The 14,434-nt window shown below is 38.4% G+C and overlaps 1 protein-coding gene across 1 annotated transcript in view; it reads left to right on the top strand.

Moving 5' to 3' along the window:
- KIF26B (kinesin family member 26B) overlaps window positions 1–14,434 on the top strand; it is a 264,374-nt gene that overhangs the window by 161,726 nt on the left and 88,214 nt on the right. The window contains exon 5 of the mRNA XM_079298877.1: window positions 5,450–5,633. Within this exon, the coding sequence (XP_079155003.1) occupies window positions 5,450–5,633 (184 nt within the window). The remainder of the gene's footprint in view (window positions 1–5,449; window positions 5,634–14,434) is intronic.

Genomic DNA, 14,434 nt, shown 5'->3' with positions numbered 1-14,434 from the left:
GCAGCATATAGGTGATGTAATTCAGTAATGAAAGATCCTGGACAAAACACTCTTTAGTGACCCTGTGTGAAAGTCAGGATTGGCTTTTCTCACAGAAAAGGAATCTGCATGATTGTAGATTTGCTGTATCCCATTGATTTTACCTTCCAGCTACATGAGGACTTTTGTATGATATGATGACTCATTTAATATAAACATATTTACCCAAAACAGAAACTGCACTTGGAAATCATGTTGGCAAATATTTGAGTTGGAAATAATCAAAACTAATGGCAGGATGCCAGGATACCTTTGTTTGACATTCTATCAGTGTCGTGGTTTAATCCCAGCCAGCAGCCAAGGGAAAAAGTGAAATTTGTGGGTTGAGATAAAGACAGTTTGATAGGGAAGGCAAAAGCCATGCACACAGGCAAGGAAAAACAAGGAGTTAATTCAGTGGTTCCCATGGGCAGACAGGTGTTCAGCCATCTCCAGGAGAGCAGGGCCATCACATGTAGTGATCACTTGGGAAGACAAACACCAGCATTCCAAACATTCCATCCTTTCCTCCTTCTTCCCCCCACTTTATATCCTGAGCATGATGCAATGTGATCTGGAATATCCCTTTGGTGACTCTGGTGTCCCCTCCCAACCTCCCATGCACTCCCAGCCTGCTCACCAGTGGCTGTAGGAAAGGCAGCAAAGGCCTTGGCTGTGTGTAAGACCTGCTCAGCAATAACAAAAACAGCTCTGTGTTATCAACCCTGTGTTCAGCACAAACCCAAAACACAACCCCACACCAGCCACTGGGAAGAAAATTAACTCTACCCCAGCTGAACCCAGCACAGTCAGTTAACTAATGTTTTACTTTGTAGGTGACAGTCAAGAACTTTTGCTTTTTTCTACAGGAGAAATTATGTCTTGGGTTAAAAAAAAAAAAAAAAAGGAAAAAAGAGGACATCAATACAGCTGTTGTTTTGAGGATGTGGTTGGATAATGGTGTCTTTCACTTACAGGGGCTCAACCTGAGACCATAGAATTCGAATGATTCATGATTCAAATGTTGGATTATCACTGCTGATCTTAGCTATATTGGCTCATTTTATAACTGGTGATATAGCTGCACAAATATGCTTAGAAAGTTTGCTCAGAAGACTGATTTCCAAAGTAAATTTCCATCTAGTTTTCAATGTACATTAAGATACAGCAGGCAAGGCAGTTTTTTGGTAAGTAAAGGTAGTGTTTTAGTTGCTTGGGAAGGTCATTAACCTACTTTGGGCTTGTCAAATCAAGTGATCAAAGTGACAAATCAAGTGTCAAATCAAGGCTCTGGCAAGCCATCCCTTGCACAGATAAAGTTCATACCTTACTCTTTGTATGGTGTACCCAGCCAGAATAATTCTCTGTTATAAAATTGACTGTATCTCCAAATAAAGAAGAAAAATATTTTTTTAGTTCAAATTAGAATTGTAAATATTTACAATAAAGTTAGTTAATACATAGCTGTTTAACATCCAGTTTGTGAGTAATTTTCGGAGTGGAAAATAGGATATGAAAATGAAATTTCAGTTCCTATTTTGACAGAGAAACTGATATTCCAGCTCAGTAGCTTCTATGATGGAATTTTGTTTCCAAGGGTAATAAGTACTGGATGCATCTTAGGGGGTAGTATGAACATCCAGTAAGGAATAGTTGTACAGAGATACACACCTAAGGAAATCTCTTCTGATGTCACTGGTGATAGAGTGTGTCAGTCACTACTTCTTATCAATGATCTTTGCTGACTCAAATGGGAATAATATTTTAAGTATGCACTTAGTGTTCCACCTCCTTTTGAATCTAATGGGCCTGCTGACCTTTACTTTGACAGTCCTAAGGTGTTAACTTTGTCTTGGATGATGCGTTGCTGAAAAAAAAAAAAAATTCTTTTAACAAGCTAAACAAGTGTCCTTTGAATTTTATTAGCATTAATTTAGAAGCCTGTGTTTGAAAATCCCAGCCTGCTTGTAAAGTTTTAAGGGGAAAAAATACATTACCATTTCTGCATAGGTGGGGTGTGAAAACTATTCTGACTGCCCAAAGGTATACATCATTAAAGATTTATTTTAAAAAACAAAAACCAAATTTCTTTCCTTTCAAGAAATTATCTGTTTTTGCTATGGATCAGGTGGCCTTTCAAAGCAGTTCTCCTTTCCTGCCAGGGCAATGTATTAGATTTATTTGGATTGAACTTTAATCAGCTTTCTAATGTCCCTCCTGCAATTTCAACTCTTGATCTTGTGATTATTTTCTCTGCCAGAAATCTTGTAAGCCTTCAAAAAGTCTCCAGCTGCTTGTTTGCATCAGGACTCCCAGGGAAGAAATAGTCCAAATTATCTGACGGTGTTAATCCAAAGTATATTAGCTAAACTGGATTAAATATGCATTCTTTTGGAAGATAATTCAGTAAAATGACAATAAAGACAATTCTGTTGTGAATGAGTATGTTCACACAGTGGTCTAATGCAGGTTAAATTATGCACTTCAAAAATTGAATTTGGATCAAGTTCCCTGTGAGTCTCTGTGGACACAGTCCCTACCACAGCCATACCACCCACAGTGGGGAAGTGTTTGCAATGCACTGGAGCCCCCTGCACACCCCTGCATATTCCATGGCTGATACCACTTGGCTCAAGTGGGAGCTGATACAACCTGGAGTATGACCAGCTTATTGTCAGTACATAAAGCCATGCTGCCATCACCATTACTGCAGCACTATGCAGAGTCTCCAGTGCAAATCAGAGTCCTGTAATACTAGATATTAAATGAAAAAAATAAAATAGCTGGCTCCTATACAAAGAACAGAGCCTAAACAGCTGCTGGCAGAGCTCTGAGCTGCACTGCCCTCAGGTCTTGCCTGGTGCTTTGCCTGGTGGTCCAGAGGGTCTGCATGGGAGAGCCAGGCCTCTGACTTGCCTGGAAAAGTAAAATATGGGAATTCCTAACCTCCTGTGCTAGACTACAGGGCCAAATCAGTACCAGCTGGCATGACCAGCTGTGTTTGGAGCAATGCTAGCACTCAGGCTGGAGGATTTTGCTCATGCAAATGTGCTCACAAGGAAGCCACAGTGTGTATTTGTGTCATACTGCAGCCTACATGTGGTTAAACTATCCTTCTCTTCCCAGTTAAATGCTCTGGCAATTACCTGATGCTTATTGCCTTTTTGATCCTCTTTAAAATTCAGTCCAGTCTGATAGGGCTTGTAAATTATTATTTAGCCTACCATGCATTGATTTCTTCTACTTTGGGAAAGCTAGAGAACCCCATGAAATTGTGAGAAATAGTTCATTGTTTTTCATACATTTTCCCAGTCACAGGCCAAAAATACAAGGAAAATGCAGGTTATTCCATTTGTATGCAATTTCAAAGGTTATAACTGTCAAACTATAATGCAATTCCAAGATTTTGAAAAGGCCAGGTACCACCAACAATGTGTTTTCTTTAAGAAAATGTTGGCCGTGTGCTTGGTTGGGTCACAGAGAGGCTTGTATTACACTGTCAGCTTTGTAAAAAGAGCAGCAAATTCTGGAGGAGCACTAGTGGCAAGAGGGATAATGGCTCTGTCAGTCAATTCAGGAAACAGCTTTTAAGAAATATATTTTCACCAGGGCATGAGTCAGTGAGACCAGATAGATGACCATAGTGGATGGAGCCACTTCCTATATTTCAGACTGGACGAATGAGCTTGACCACAGGGGAAAAGCTTTCAGTATGTTTGACCAACATTTACATTTTCAGTGGTGCCCATGGAGTACAAGACTTCTCTTAAAATAATGTTATAGTGAAACCAAGATGTGCAGAAGATCTTGATTCAGCATGGACAGCTTCTTAAAAGTGTTAGTGAGAGACAGTGTGGAAGCTAAAACAATTGAATCCTCTCAAACCATGAAAGTGTTGCAAGGAAAGGAAAAATGATTTTGACCAACACATTTTGAGTATGTTTTCTATGGAAAATAAAGCGTATGCTTAAATGAGAGGGAGAGGTAATGAACTGCAGTCTTGAGGTCAGAGTAAAGAGAAAGGACAAGGAGGTGGTACAGAAAATTCTGAGTTCTAATTCTGTGTCAGGTCAGTTAAAATCTCCTAGTGTTTTTCTTTTATTACAAACAAATTTATCTGAAAGTGCTTTGCACTTGGCATAGGCTAAAAGAAAACACCCTGGTGGTGCACACAGTGTACTTGTGACCAGCTGCCATATGGCAAAGTCATACCAAACAGTAATTTGTCCATGTGTCTGAGACATATGATACAAACACAGGTTACTTGCATATTGAAATGTGTGTGTATATGCATATGAGTATATATTTAGTCTTTCTTCCCTGACTCCTTTGGGTAAAATGATGTCATTAGTTTTGTAAGTTTTGAGTCGGATAATATAAACTGATAACAGTATAATGGAGTTAAAGCTTCTTAAAACTTAGAAGGATTTAGAATTATTGGTCTTGAGTGATGCACTTCAGCAAAGGAAGGAGAGCTACTGTCAGCACAGATTGCTTTTATACATATATTAAGTCCCAATTTGTCTGCCAAAGCAAACAAAATTGTTCTATCCATCTCTCCTTTGAGTTGGTACTCCTGCTGACCTGCTCTGTTTAAAGTGCTCTGTTTTGCAGTAGGGAAACCATGGGACAGCAGGATTCATATTGATGTTATCCCTGGGCAGTGCAGGGTGCACAAGTGTTGGAACAAACCAGCTGCAACAAAGACTTGAATGTTGCATTATCTCTCAAAATAAAGCATTTTGCAAAAAAAAGTACTGAATGTTTCTGCTCCAGAAAATATTAGCTTTTTAATAAAACTCCAGACAAACTTCAGCATTCTTATCAGAGAATTCTGTACTAATGAAAACAGTCTTCACTGTTTCCCCTGCTTAATGGTTAAAACAGCTGAAGTTTATATGATTGTCTCCATCCCATCACAAACACCAATATTTCATTGGTCAACATTTGTTCAGCTTTTGCACAGGTGTATGTTTTCAGAGGTGATAAAAATTTTGAACTGCTAGTGCAAGGCTTCTTACATCTCAGCAGAGTCACCTGAGCATTTATCACTAATTAACTCTGCAGAAGTGCTCATTTTCTAATCAATGACCTACAATAAGACCCTTTTATAATTTTAAACCAGAAATTGCCATACAGCTCATTGGTTTGGGTTTGGAGCTTTCTTGCAGGCTGAATTACTTCAACAGATAAAATAGTGACAGAGGCCTGATTGTGACCCTGTGTAATGAAGACTCTAAATTTGGAGCAAGTTTGTGGTCAATGGCATTAAAATAGTACTAAGGAGGGAAGAGCAAGAATCATAAAAGTATTGGGATCAATGAGGTTAAAACTGAGAGCCTATGTAAATATTAACCTGATAAATATTTTTATTTATTCTTGTTGATGAGTTTGAGGTTGTTTTAGCTTACTGTTGTTGTTTTTTCCCCAGAGCTGCTCAGAAATTGAACCTGTCTTCCAAAAAGAAGAAGCACAGGCCTTCTGCATCATCTGTTCCTGAATCTCCTCTCTTCTCTACCTGCTTCAGCAGCATCCTTCAGACTTCCCCACCCCCTGCACCACCATGTTTGTTGAGGGCAGTCAGCAAAGTGAAAGATACTCCTGGTTTGGGCAAGGTAGGCCTTCCAAATATCACTAAAATACTGATTTTCTCTGGGAGAAGGTTTTATCCTTGTGCAAAACATTGGTTTGGGATGGGAATTGGAAAGCCATGCCCTTTCTCAGTCGACTTTGCTGTAGCTGGTCTCTGAACAAAAAAAGTGTGAAAAGTGTAAAAAGTCCTAACAATTTGAGTTAACTAATGCAAGTGAATTTCTAATAAAGTTTAAGTTGACTCAAGACAGACAGACCTAGTTGTGCAGCAGTAATATATTCAAAGCCCAGCTACACTAATTCACCTGCACTGGCACCACAGTGCTGCTGGGTGGAGTTAATGTCCATCCTGCCAGGAGGAAATATCCATTCCTGGTTTTGGGAGTGGTTATTTCTGTGGCTGTGTATAAACTGCCTAGTGGCTGCTTGATATGGCATATTTTGTGTTCCTGCTCCCTTTGCTTTCCAGACTGGTGTCTTGGACACAGTGTAATTTGCTTCTGGTTCATGTTTGCTGGCTTTCTTCCAATACATTTACCTGAACAAATCCTATGCTGATAATGATAAATTGCTCCTTTTTTCTTCTGTCATGTTATTTCCTCTCATTCTGTATAATCATTCCCTCTTAAAATGCTGTTTAGGTGCACACTTATGTTAATGTGATGGAGGGGTGGGTATATAGTTTACTGTTGCTTTGTAGTTTGTCTGAGTGGCCCTTCCCTTTTTCCCTGTTACAAGTGGAGAGCTTGGCATACTACATCTGGGAATATGAGCATGCAGTTGCTGAGAAAAGCTGTTTGCTTTAATCAAGGTGGTTTCTTATGCAAGTATCTGTGTGCATGGCTTTTCCATATTCCTTGAATACTAAGCAGTGACAATGAGTTTGGAGAAAGTTTTTGTTTAGAAGAGAAATTGTAATGTATGATCTTAGGACTGCTGGCCATAGGATGGGCTTCAGAACTTTCACTTATGTTTTTGGATACTCATTTTCTTATATTGTGCAGTTCCAGGGTTTCCTTTCAAAGAAAAAAGATAGTACTTTATGGCTGGTTTAATGCCTCTTTGAAAAGAGATTTCCTCCATATGAGGTTCCCTTCCTTTCATCTGGCCTGGTAGGTGGGAAGAAATGTAGAAATCTGTCATTGTCTTATAAAACTTTTACAAGGATGTGTATTCTGACTTTAGTGGGGGAAAGAAGAGTAAACTTGAACCTGTTCCTTGTTTTAAGAAGTTGCTACAGAATAGGTGAACAATAGAAGCCATCCTCTCAGGAGTCTTACTTTTCTGTGCTTGGGATGGGTTGCATCTGAATAAAAATTCCATTGAGGAATAATCAAGGGTGTGTTCTTGGAAACAGGGGCTCACTCCCATCTTGGATTGCATCCGTACTTTTCAGTACTTTCCATTTTTTTATTATTTTCACATGTCCCAAGGAAAGGGTCTGCACACAGAGACACAAACATAGCTCTGTCTAAACATTCCAAGCTGATTTCTTGTTCCTCTCACCACTGGTTTCCAGTGGAGAGGGCTGGGGAAGCAGTTTTGCAATATTTCCATACAGATCTGTGATTTGCTCTGTCAAAACCATGTACAAGAACAGCTATATAAATAAAACTAAAATTTTGCAGTCCACTTGATGGAGGAGGAATTTATTTTCATTTCAGATTTACTGTCCCAAAATTATCAGAGTGTATAAGTAGCTAAGAAGTTTTAATGACATGTGCTTCTTCAAAGCAGTAAATAAAACTAGGTTATTTCATTTAGTCATACCAGGGAAAATTAAATTTTTCCACATTTCCTTTAGCAAAATTATGTCTAACCTGTAGTTTCTGGAAGCCAGTTTAATTTTGCACCTTTTAGGAGTTACCTTATAATTATGACCTGAAGCTTGTATACTTTTGTCAGTTTCTCATCAGTTTATCTCTGTAGCACAATTTTTATTTTGATATGTCAGAAATAGGTGCGAGGCACAATAAGTAAATAACTTCAGGATAACAATGTAATTTATCTGTCAGACTGGGAAAAATTTTGGTATGAGGTAATGGAATTTCCAATTTTTTTGCTTTTCATTTTCCTCGTTTATGTGTTCTGTTCAGTTAGCTTGGGATATGTTTTGATAAGAGTGTGTTAAAGCAGTTACTTTTCTCAGCATTTTTTCTCATATAGTGTTTTCTGTAAGGGTATAAATTTATAAAATGTGAACCCATGTGGAGGAAGCAGGTTCAGGGAAGCAAAATATTGCTTTCAATGTTTGAGGTTTTTTGCCTGGTTTGTGTTTAAATAGCATTTTACAAGCAACCTCAGTGTGATAAAAGTCTATTTCAGTTTGGGTTTGAGAGGGCTGGGCAATCTCTAATTCGTTTCTGGAAGTTCTGGTTCAGCAGATCTGGAAGGATGGCTGTTGCCAGGGATTGAGGATTTGTGAAACTCCAGGGGCCAGCTGTGCACAGGCTGCCTGGAAGGCAGGCTCTCTCCTGCAGGGCTGTGAGCCCTGGCACACACTGGGTGTTACTGGCTCCGTGTCAGCTTGAGAGCTGTCAGTTTTCCCTGGTAAGTGGGTATCCAAGATGTGAAGGATAGGAAGCTGGGTACATCAAAGCTTTGACTTTCAGGGTAAATTTAATTTCACAGTTTTCTAAAACAAAATTGCAAGCAAACAGTTGCTATTTTATATTTTCACTTCTACTAGAATTTTCAAAGGTTCTCCTTCTCATTGCAAAATTAATGACAATGATTTATTAAAAATTATAGAATTTCTTACCTGTCATTTGTAGGCATATAATTTTTAAGTTAAAAGAGTAAGATCTGCCTATCACTAATTTATTTAAAAGCTAATTAGCAGTTAAGTTAGGATGGATATGGGTACACCTCCCCACTGAAGCATCTAAACTAAGAGGGTTAGAGAATATATATTCAGGTTGCATGCTTCATGCCTTTTGCTACAAAATGCCTTACAAATCACAACTGTGCCAGCCTGGACTTTGCAAGAAGTATTATTTGAAATCTGAAGTTCAGCTTCACAGAAGCTGGAAGGTGATATTAATAATGAAATGGTGGGACTGCATAATCAGCGTTTTACTTTGATGTTAGATACACCACTGAGCCTAGCAGAAATACCACATGCCAAAGTGAAACAAGTAAAGGATCAGTTTCTTTTTTGCACTCATTTCCAAATAGCTGTTCCTGATGCTAAATAAAAAGATGTTACCCTGTTGTATATAAATTAACAAGAGTGCTTTTATGGGTTATAATTTATCTGCCTTCTTTGGATTTACATTTGCTGGTAGAGGGAGGTGATCTTGAATGGAAATATGGTGTCCTCACAGTCAGTTTTGAGAGTTTTCCTTTGGGCTGAGTGACAGTTCTGCTCCATAAACTGCAATAGCTTGAGCATCAGTTTTTCTCTCTCTGCTGTCTTTGAATCATCATATTCTGAGTAACAGATTGCTTTTAGGGAGTTTGTCCAGAGAGAGAGTGCTGCTGTTCTGGATGGTTGTACATGATGTTTCCCCAAATCTCAGTTTTCTGAAAGATGCTCCTGAAGTCTGTTGTGCCCTTCCTTACAACAAGCCAACAACAGTGGAAAAAAGTTTTCTGTGCAGAAATAATGAATTATTCCAGGCCTGCACTAAGATTAATTACTTAAGGCCATTCTAGTAAGGTTTACTTAGATTTGCTTTCCAGTCTGCTTCCCTCCCTCTACACCTCCTCTTCCATTTCCTGTCAAACAAAATCAAAAGTAAACCAATACTTTTGATGAAAATCTGAAATGTTCTTTCTGTGAAAGATGTTGTTTTGCTGAATCCCAGATTTGACATGAAAAACAGCTGGAATGAAAAATTTTCTGCCAGCCTGAATAAATAGGTTGTTTTCCGGTGGCAGGGGGTTGGGATAAATGGATGTGGTCTCTGTGCTTTCTTTCATTTATTATTTTTCTGTTTGTAGCCTTATGAATTTGTCACTGAGAGGTATTTGAATGTTTGGGCAGAGATTAGTTTATTTTTCCTTACGTGTGTATACATATATATAAATATTTGTGTGTGTGTGTATTTTTGTTACTTGGTACTTGTTAATCTCAAAATAAAATAGCAATGCTTGGGCACTAAAATCATCCCTATGCACAAGGTTTCTGCCAGGGAGAAGCAAGTCACCATTGAGCTTTCTCTACGTAGTCTTTTCTACCTCTTAAAAGAACAACTGTAATTGTGACAGATACTCCTGAGTCATGCACCTTCCTCCCTGGGATCTATATCATGCAATAAAGAAAATTCAGTTAAAAATAATTTTTCGGTGCCTGCCTAAAGAATCTAATGTTTCATCACAACACAGTATTTGATTGAAATAAGCCCAAAATCTACTACTCACTTTACACAAGTTTGCAGCTTACCTTTTTCTCACATGGATTTGCATAAAACTGTACATGGAAGCATCAGCAACATTTTATCTAACCTGAAAGTGCAGCTACCAAACAAACACAGTATTTGTCAAAAGTAAATTGAAGAAAGTTCTAATGCCCAAGAAGTTCTGGTTTGTGAGTAGATTCAGAACTGAACTGTTTTTTGGCTGGGACAAAAGCATATGCCAATGCTTTGGGTTCACAGACTGCTAGCTGTCCACTGCCTTAAAATAGTTTTTGTTTACTTTTCACTAAATCAGGCAACAATTATTGCACTGTCTTTGACATGCTTTAATCCAAGCTACATAACAATGCAAAAAGGGTGTTAATAATGAATAACTCTCATATTGGCTGTGGCCTGTATGAGTCATGATGTGAATAGTCTTTGTCAAAAGATGTTTTCAATAGTCATGTAAACTCTTTGTATCAGTGCAGGGAAGCAAAGAGATGTTCTTGCACTTATGTGATTTGCAAAGTTGATTTGAAGAGAATAAAATTGATTCACATCTTGTTTAAGTCCAAAAAGTACAGGAAACCTCCTTTTCTACTATGAGTTTTCATTTTAACTTGCTGGTTGATGAATGTCAGGATTTTTTTGTCTACATTACAATTGTCATGCAGTTTTGTCTACATTTTTGTCATACATTGAGCAGGAGTTCATGAAAACCTGTGCTATGGTCAGCAAAAACACCCAGCCCAACTTGCAAGATATGTTTTGTATTTCACTTCACTGCCAACCATCTTTAAGGTTTTTCCAGAAAGAATGAGAAAAAGTTCTCTTTCCTTTGTAAAACAGAGATCCTTCCTTTGTAAAGCTTCATCTTTCAGGTGTATAGGGGCAAAAGTTAGCAGATAGATGACAAAAGTGATTTTAAACCCTCTATCACAGAAAACAATTTCTGAGGTGAGCACTGGTTTTTTTCCCCCCAAAGTGACCATGGCTACTGAAAGGTGGGAAGATGACCCCTTGAGGCATTTAAAGGAGACATATGTGTTCATCTTTGTTGTCAACATGATTGTTGTACAAATTAGTTAGTTCCACTTGGAATGAAATCCAGGTGGCCTTTTGCCCTCCAGTCAGAATTGCTCAGAACTGTGTTTTTCCTCACGAAATGTACTGTTTGGACCTGATAGAAGCTTTCTTGCACTTTGCCTACATTCCTGCTAGATGGGATTTTCTAGGAGGAATTTTAAGCTCAAGTTGCTTTAAGTAAAAGGTGAAAGTATTAGAATCTGGAGGAATTGCTGTTCCTGAAAATCACTTACCTTTGTCAGTCAAGTTTTTTATGAACACTTAGTTTGCCTTTCTCTAAAGTAGAGCTCATTCTGGATGGGGCAGTACCAAGCCAGGCAGCCAGAAGCCTGTCAGATTGCATTTTGGTTGACTTGGAGGTTTAAAGTGTATTTTGATGTGTATTTTACAGAAATTTATATGTTCTCATACTTTCCATGATGTAACTGCTGTTTCTTCTTTTTGTGAAGCTTCGAGAAGCTGCTACTTCAAGGGAACTAGGAGCATTAGAAGTGCTCCACTAATGTAGGAACCTATCTTTCTCTTAATTCCTTTGTCTCTGCTGATTTTCCATTAAAAAGCCATCTTTCAAACTAGCAGACATCTTCCTCTTCACTGGTGGGGAGGGTGGTGTGAAAACTGCAGCAGAGAAAATGAGGTTTTCTAGAGTAATTTAGTCCTTAAGTGAAACTCTTTGGTTTGGGAAAAAAGATCTCTTTCCATCTACCACAGAGAAAAACTTGTATCTTAATCTGAGTACTAGTTATTGGTGATGGCAAATATGGACAAGAAACTGTTGCTCATTAAATTCTTTTTTTTTTCTCAAAAAATACTGAAAATGCTGTTTCTCCCTATAGTGACATCTTCCTAGGTGTATTCAGAAATTGATGAGTTTGTGAGCACAAGATGTGGCTGGAGATTTCCAGGTGGAATTGGACTGGACAGAAAAAATATGAAAAAGGCTGTACCTCAGCTCAATTTGATGACATTCTTTATTTTTGTGTTAGAAGAATCAATCTTCTCCGTATTTCTTTTATAGTACATTTATAATACATTTCAGGGGAAAGAGCTACAAAGTCTAGTTTTGTATTGTTTACCTTGGTCTGTTTTGATGAATTTTTCTGTAAACGTTGGTGAACAAATGAGAAATTAGCTTGCTCAAATCACTTCAGGCTGGTGGTACCAGGTTTTGTACGTTTCTAAGTGACTTTTTTTCTCCAGCACCCTCTGAATTGTCATATGATTTTATGCCCAGCAATATATAAGTTTTATGATAGTTTACTGTTTTCTTGCTTCAAGTAACTTAGTGGCAGGAATGACCATAATTTGTGGGCTCCTACTGGGCTGTGGGCCTTATACACAAGGCTCACATTGATCAATTAGCTTGACTGTTTTAATGTTGATAACCTAATGAAGCCACAGAAACATTTCCTCTTGCTCACCTAGTAAGCAGTCTTTCAAAATATTCTCATATTGTTGAAATAGTATGAAAATACCATGGCAATACATATTTAAAAGTCTCAAACTTTGAAGGACATGCAATTTGAATGAAAATTACTGGATTTTTCTAGCATATAAAATCATTGTTTTTAATACTGATCTCACAGCTTTTCTGAGATTTTTTTTTTTTATAAAAACCCTTTTTAGTTTAGGTGGTGCCGCTGGTTGATATTTTTGAGCACTTTGATAGTTCTGGTTAATAACTTCCATTTCCTTTTTAAGACTTTCAGTAGTACTTCCCAAAATATCCCCTTCTTCCCTGCTCTCTCCTCTACATCTCACCTCATGGAATTAATTTTTAAATTCATGACAAAGAGATTAATATGAATCAGGAAAATCAGGATGACAGAAACTGAACATTTCAATAGTGTTTCTCAGACGATGCTGAAGAGGGAGTTTAAATACTGGATAGTTTGCTAAACCCAGGACCATGGTGAGTTTTCTGAGATGTTAGGCAAGTAACAGCCACTGTACTTTGAGCAGTCAGCTGTAGACCTTATTACAATTCTTTTTTCTTTAAAATTTCCAAAAGTTCTTCTCCTCCCAGCCTTTTCTTTTTGTGTTTGACTCCTCTCAGCATGTGTCAGAGAGCAGTGGTGCAGGCGGGCTGGTGACACTGCTGTAGCACTGCTGGAACATCATGAGCTAATGATTTGTCTGAGCCTCTTGGTTCAACTGCAAGGTCATTCTGCTTTCTCTTATTCTAAAGGTCTGCCTCATTTCTCTGGTACAACGTTGACTTCAATAGATAACTAGCTCAGCTGAGTAAGAGCCAACGTGAACTGCATTTTAATATGGAGAATACCATTAAAATGTATCTCCTCTTATTCACTGTCTCCCCCTTTTTTGCCTTTTCCTTTAGGATTAAAACCCATTTTTGGGAATATCTCTCTGTTTTCATTTATCCATTTTTGTGCTGTTATGAGCAGCATGTATCTCCATGTTTCCAGTTATTATATTCCTATGTTTTCCTTCATTCTTTAGTGCCACAGTTATTGCCACCTTGGGATGTGATTCATATTGCTAGCTTAGGTGATCACTGGCCTTCTGATCCAGGCTGGTCTTATCTATTCCTCTCATGGAGAAATGGGGAGAATTGGGCTGACTTGCCTACGAGATGTACCTCTCTATTTCAGCTGATTACAAAGGCAGCATGGACAGCTGCCTCAGAAAGATGTATCTGTGTTTTGGCTAGCTCCAGTAAGGTGAAATGAATCTCTCCCTGAGTAGAAACAGGGGCTCTTGTTGTGCTCTGCTCAGAACATTTAATAGAAAACCAGCTACTGTGAAATACAAGTAACAAGGTGCTTGCAGAAAGTTCTAGGTACTTTGGCCTCTCCTCAGATGGAAATCTGCATCCTCTGCTTTCCAATTTCCTTTTTGAATGGTGCCCAGGTCTGGTTGGGCAGACCTGCCTGCAGAAGAGCCAAGCAGACTTTTTCACATTTGGCCCTAGGCAAATCAAAGCAAAGTTAAACTGCTCTTTATTGAGTAAAGGACTGGAGATGTTCAGTTGTAGCTCTGTCAGGGTGGTTCTGTGGAGATGGTCATGATGTTAAATTATGCCACACCTGTTAGATTATGCCACACCTTGGATGGCCAGCTTTTCATTGCTCTGTAATGTGACCTACAAATCCCTGCCAGGGGGGACTCCTTCCCAGAAGTGTAGGCAGTGTGGCTTGGGGTTTGGGAACATTTCATTAGTGGATCTGGATTCCTGATAACCAAATGCCATTTTGTTTTGCAAATGTAAATAGACTTCCTTTTCTGTATTGTTCCCAAAACGATTAGCAGTTAAATTATCTTTCACTGGATAGTGAGATATAAAATACCAGGTATGAAAAGTAATGCTTCAATGTTTCTGTTTTTCACTATGAAAGAATCTTTTATATAGTAAAGGAGAAAAAAAAAGTTTG

This window comes from Erithacus rubecula (genome assembly GCF_903797595.1).
Source record: "Erithacus rubecula genome assembly, chromosome: 2".
NCBI lineage: Eukaryota > Metazoa > Chordata > Aves > Passeriformes > Muscicapidae > Erithacus > Erithacus rubecula.
The sequence above is the reverse complement of the archived record's forward strand: the minus strand, read 5'-3'. Positions and strand labels throughout refer to the sequence as shown.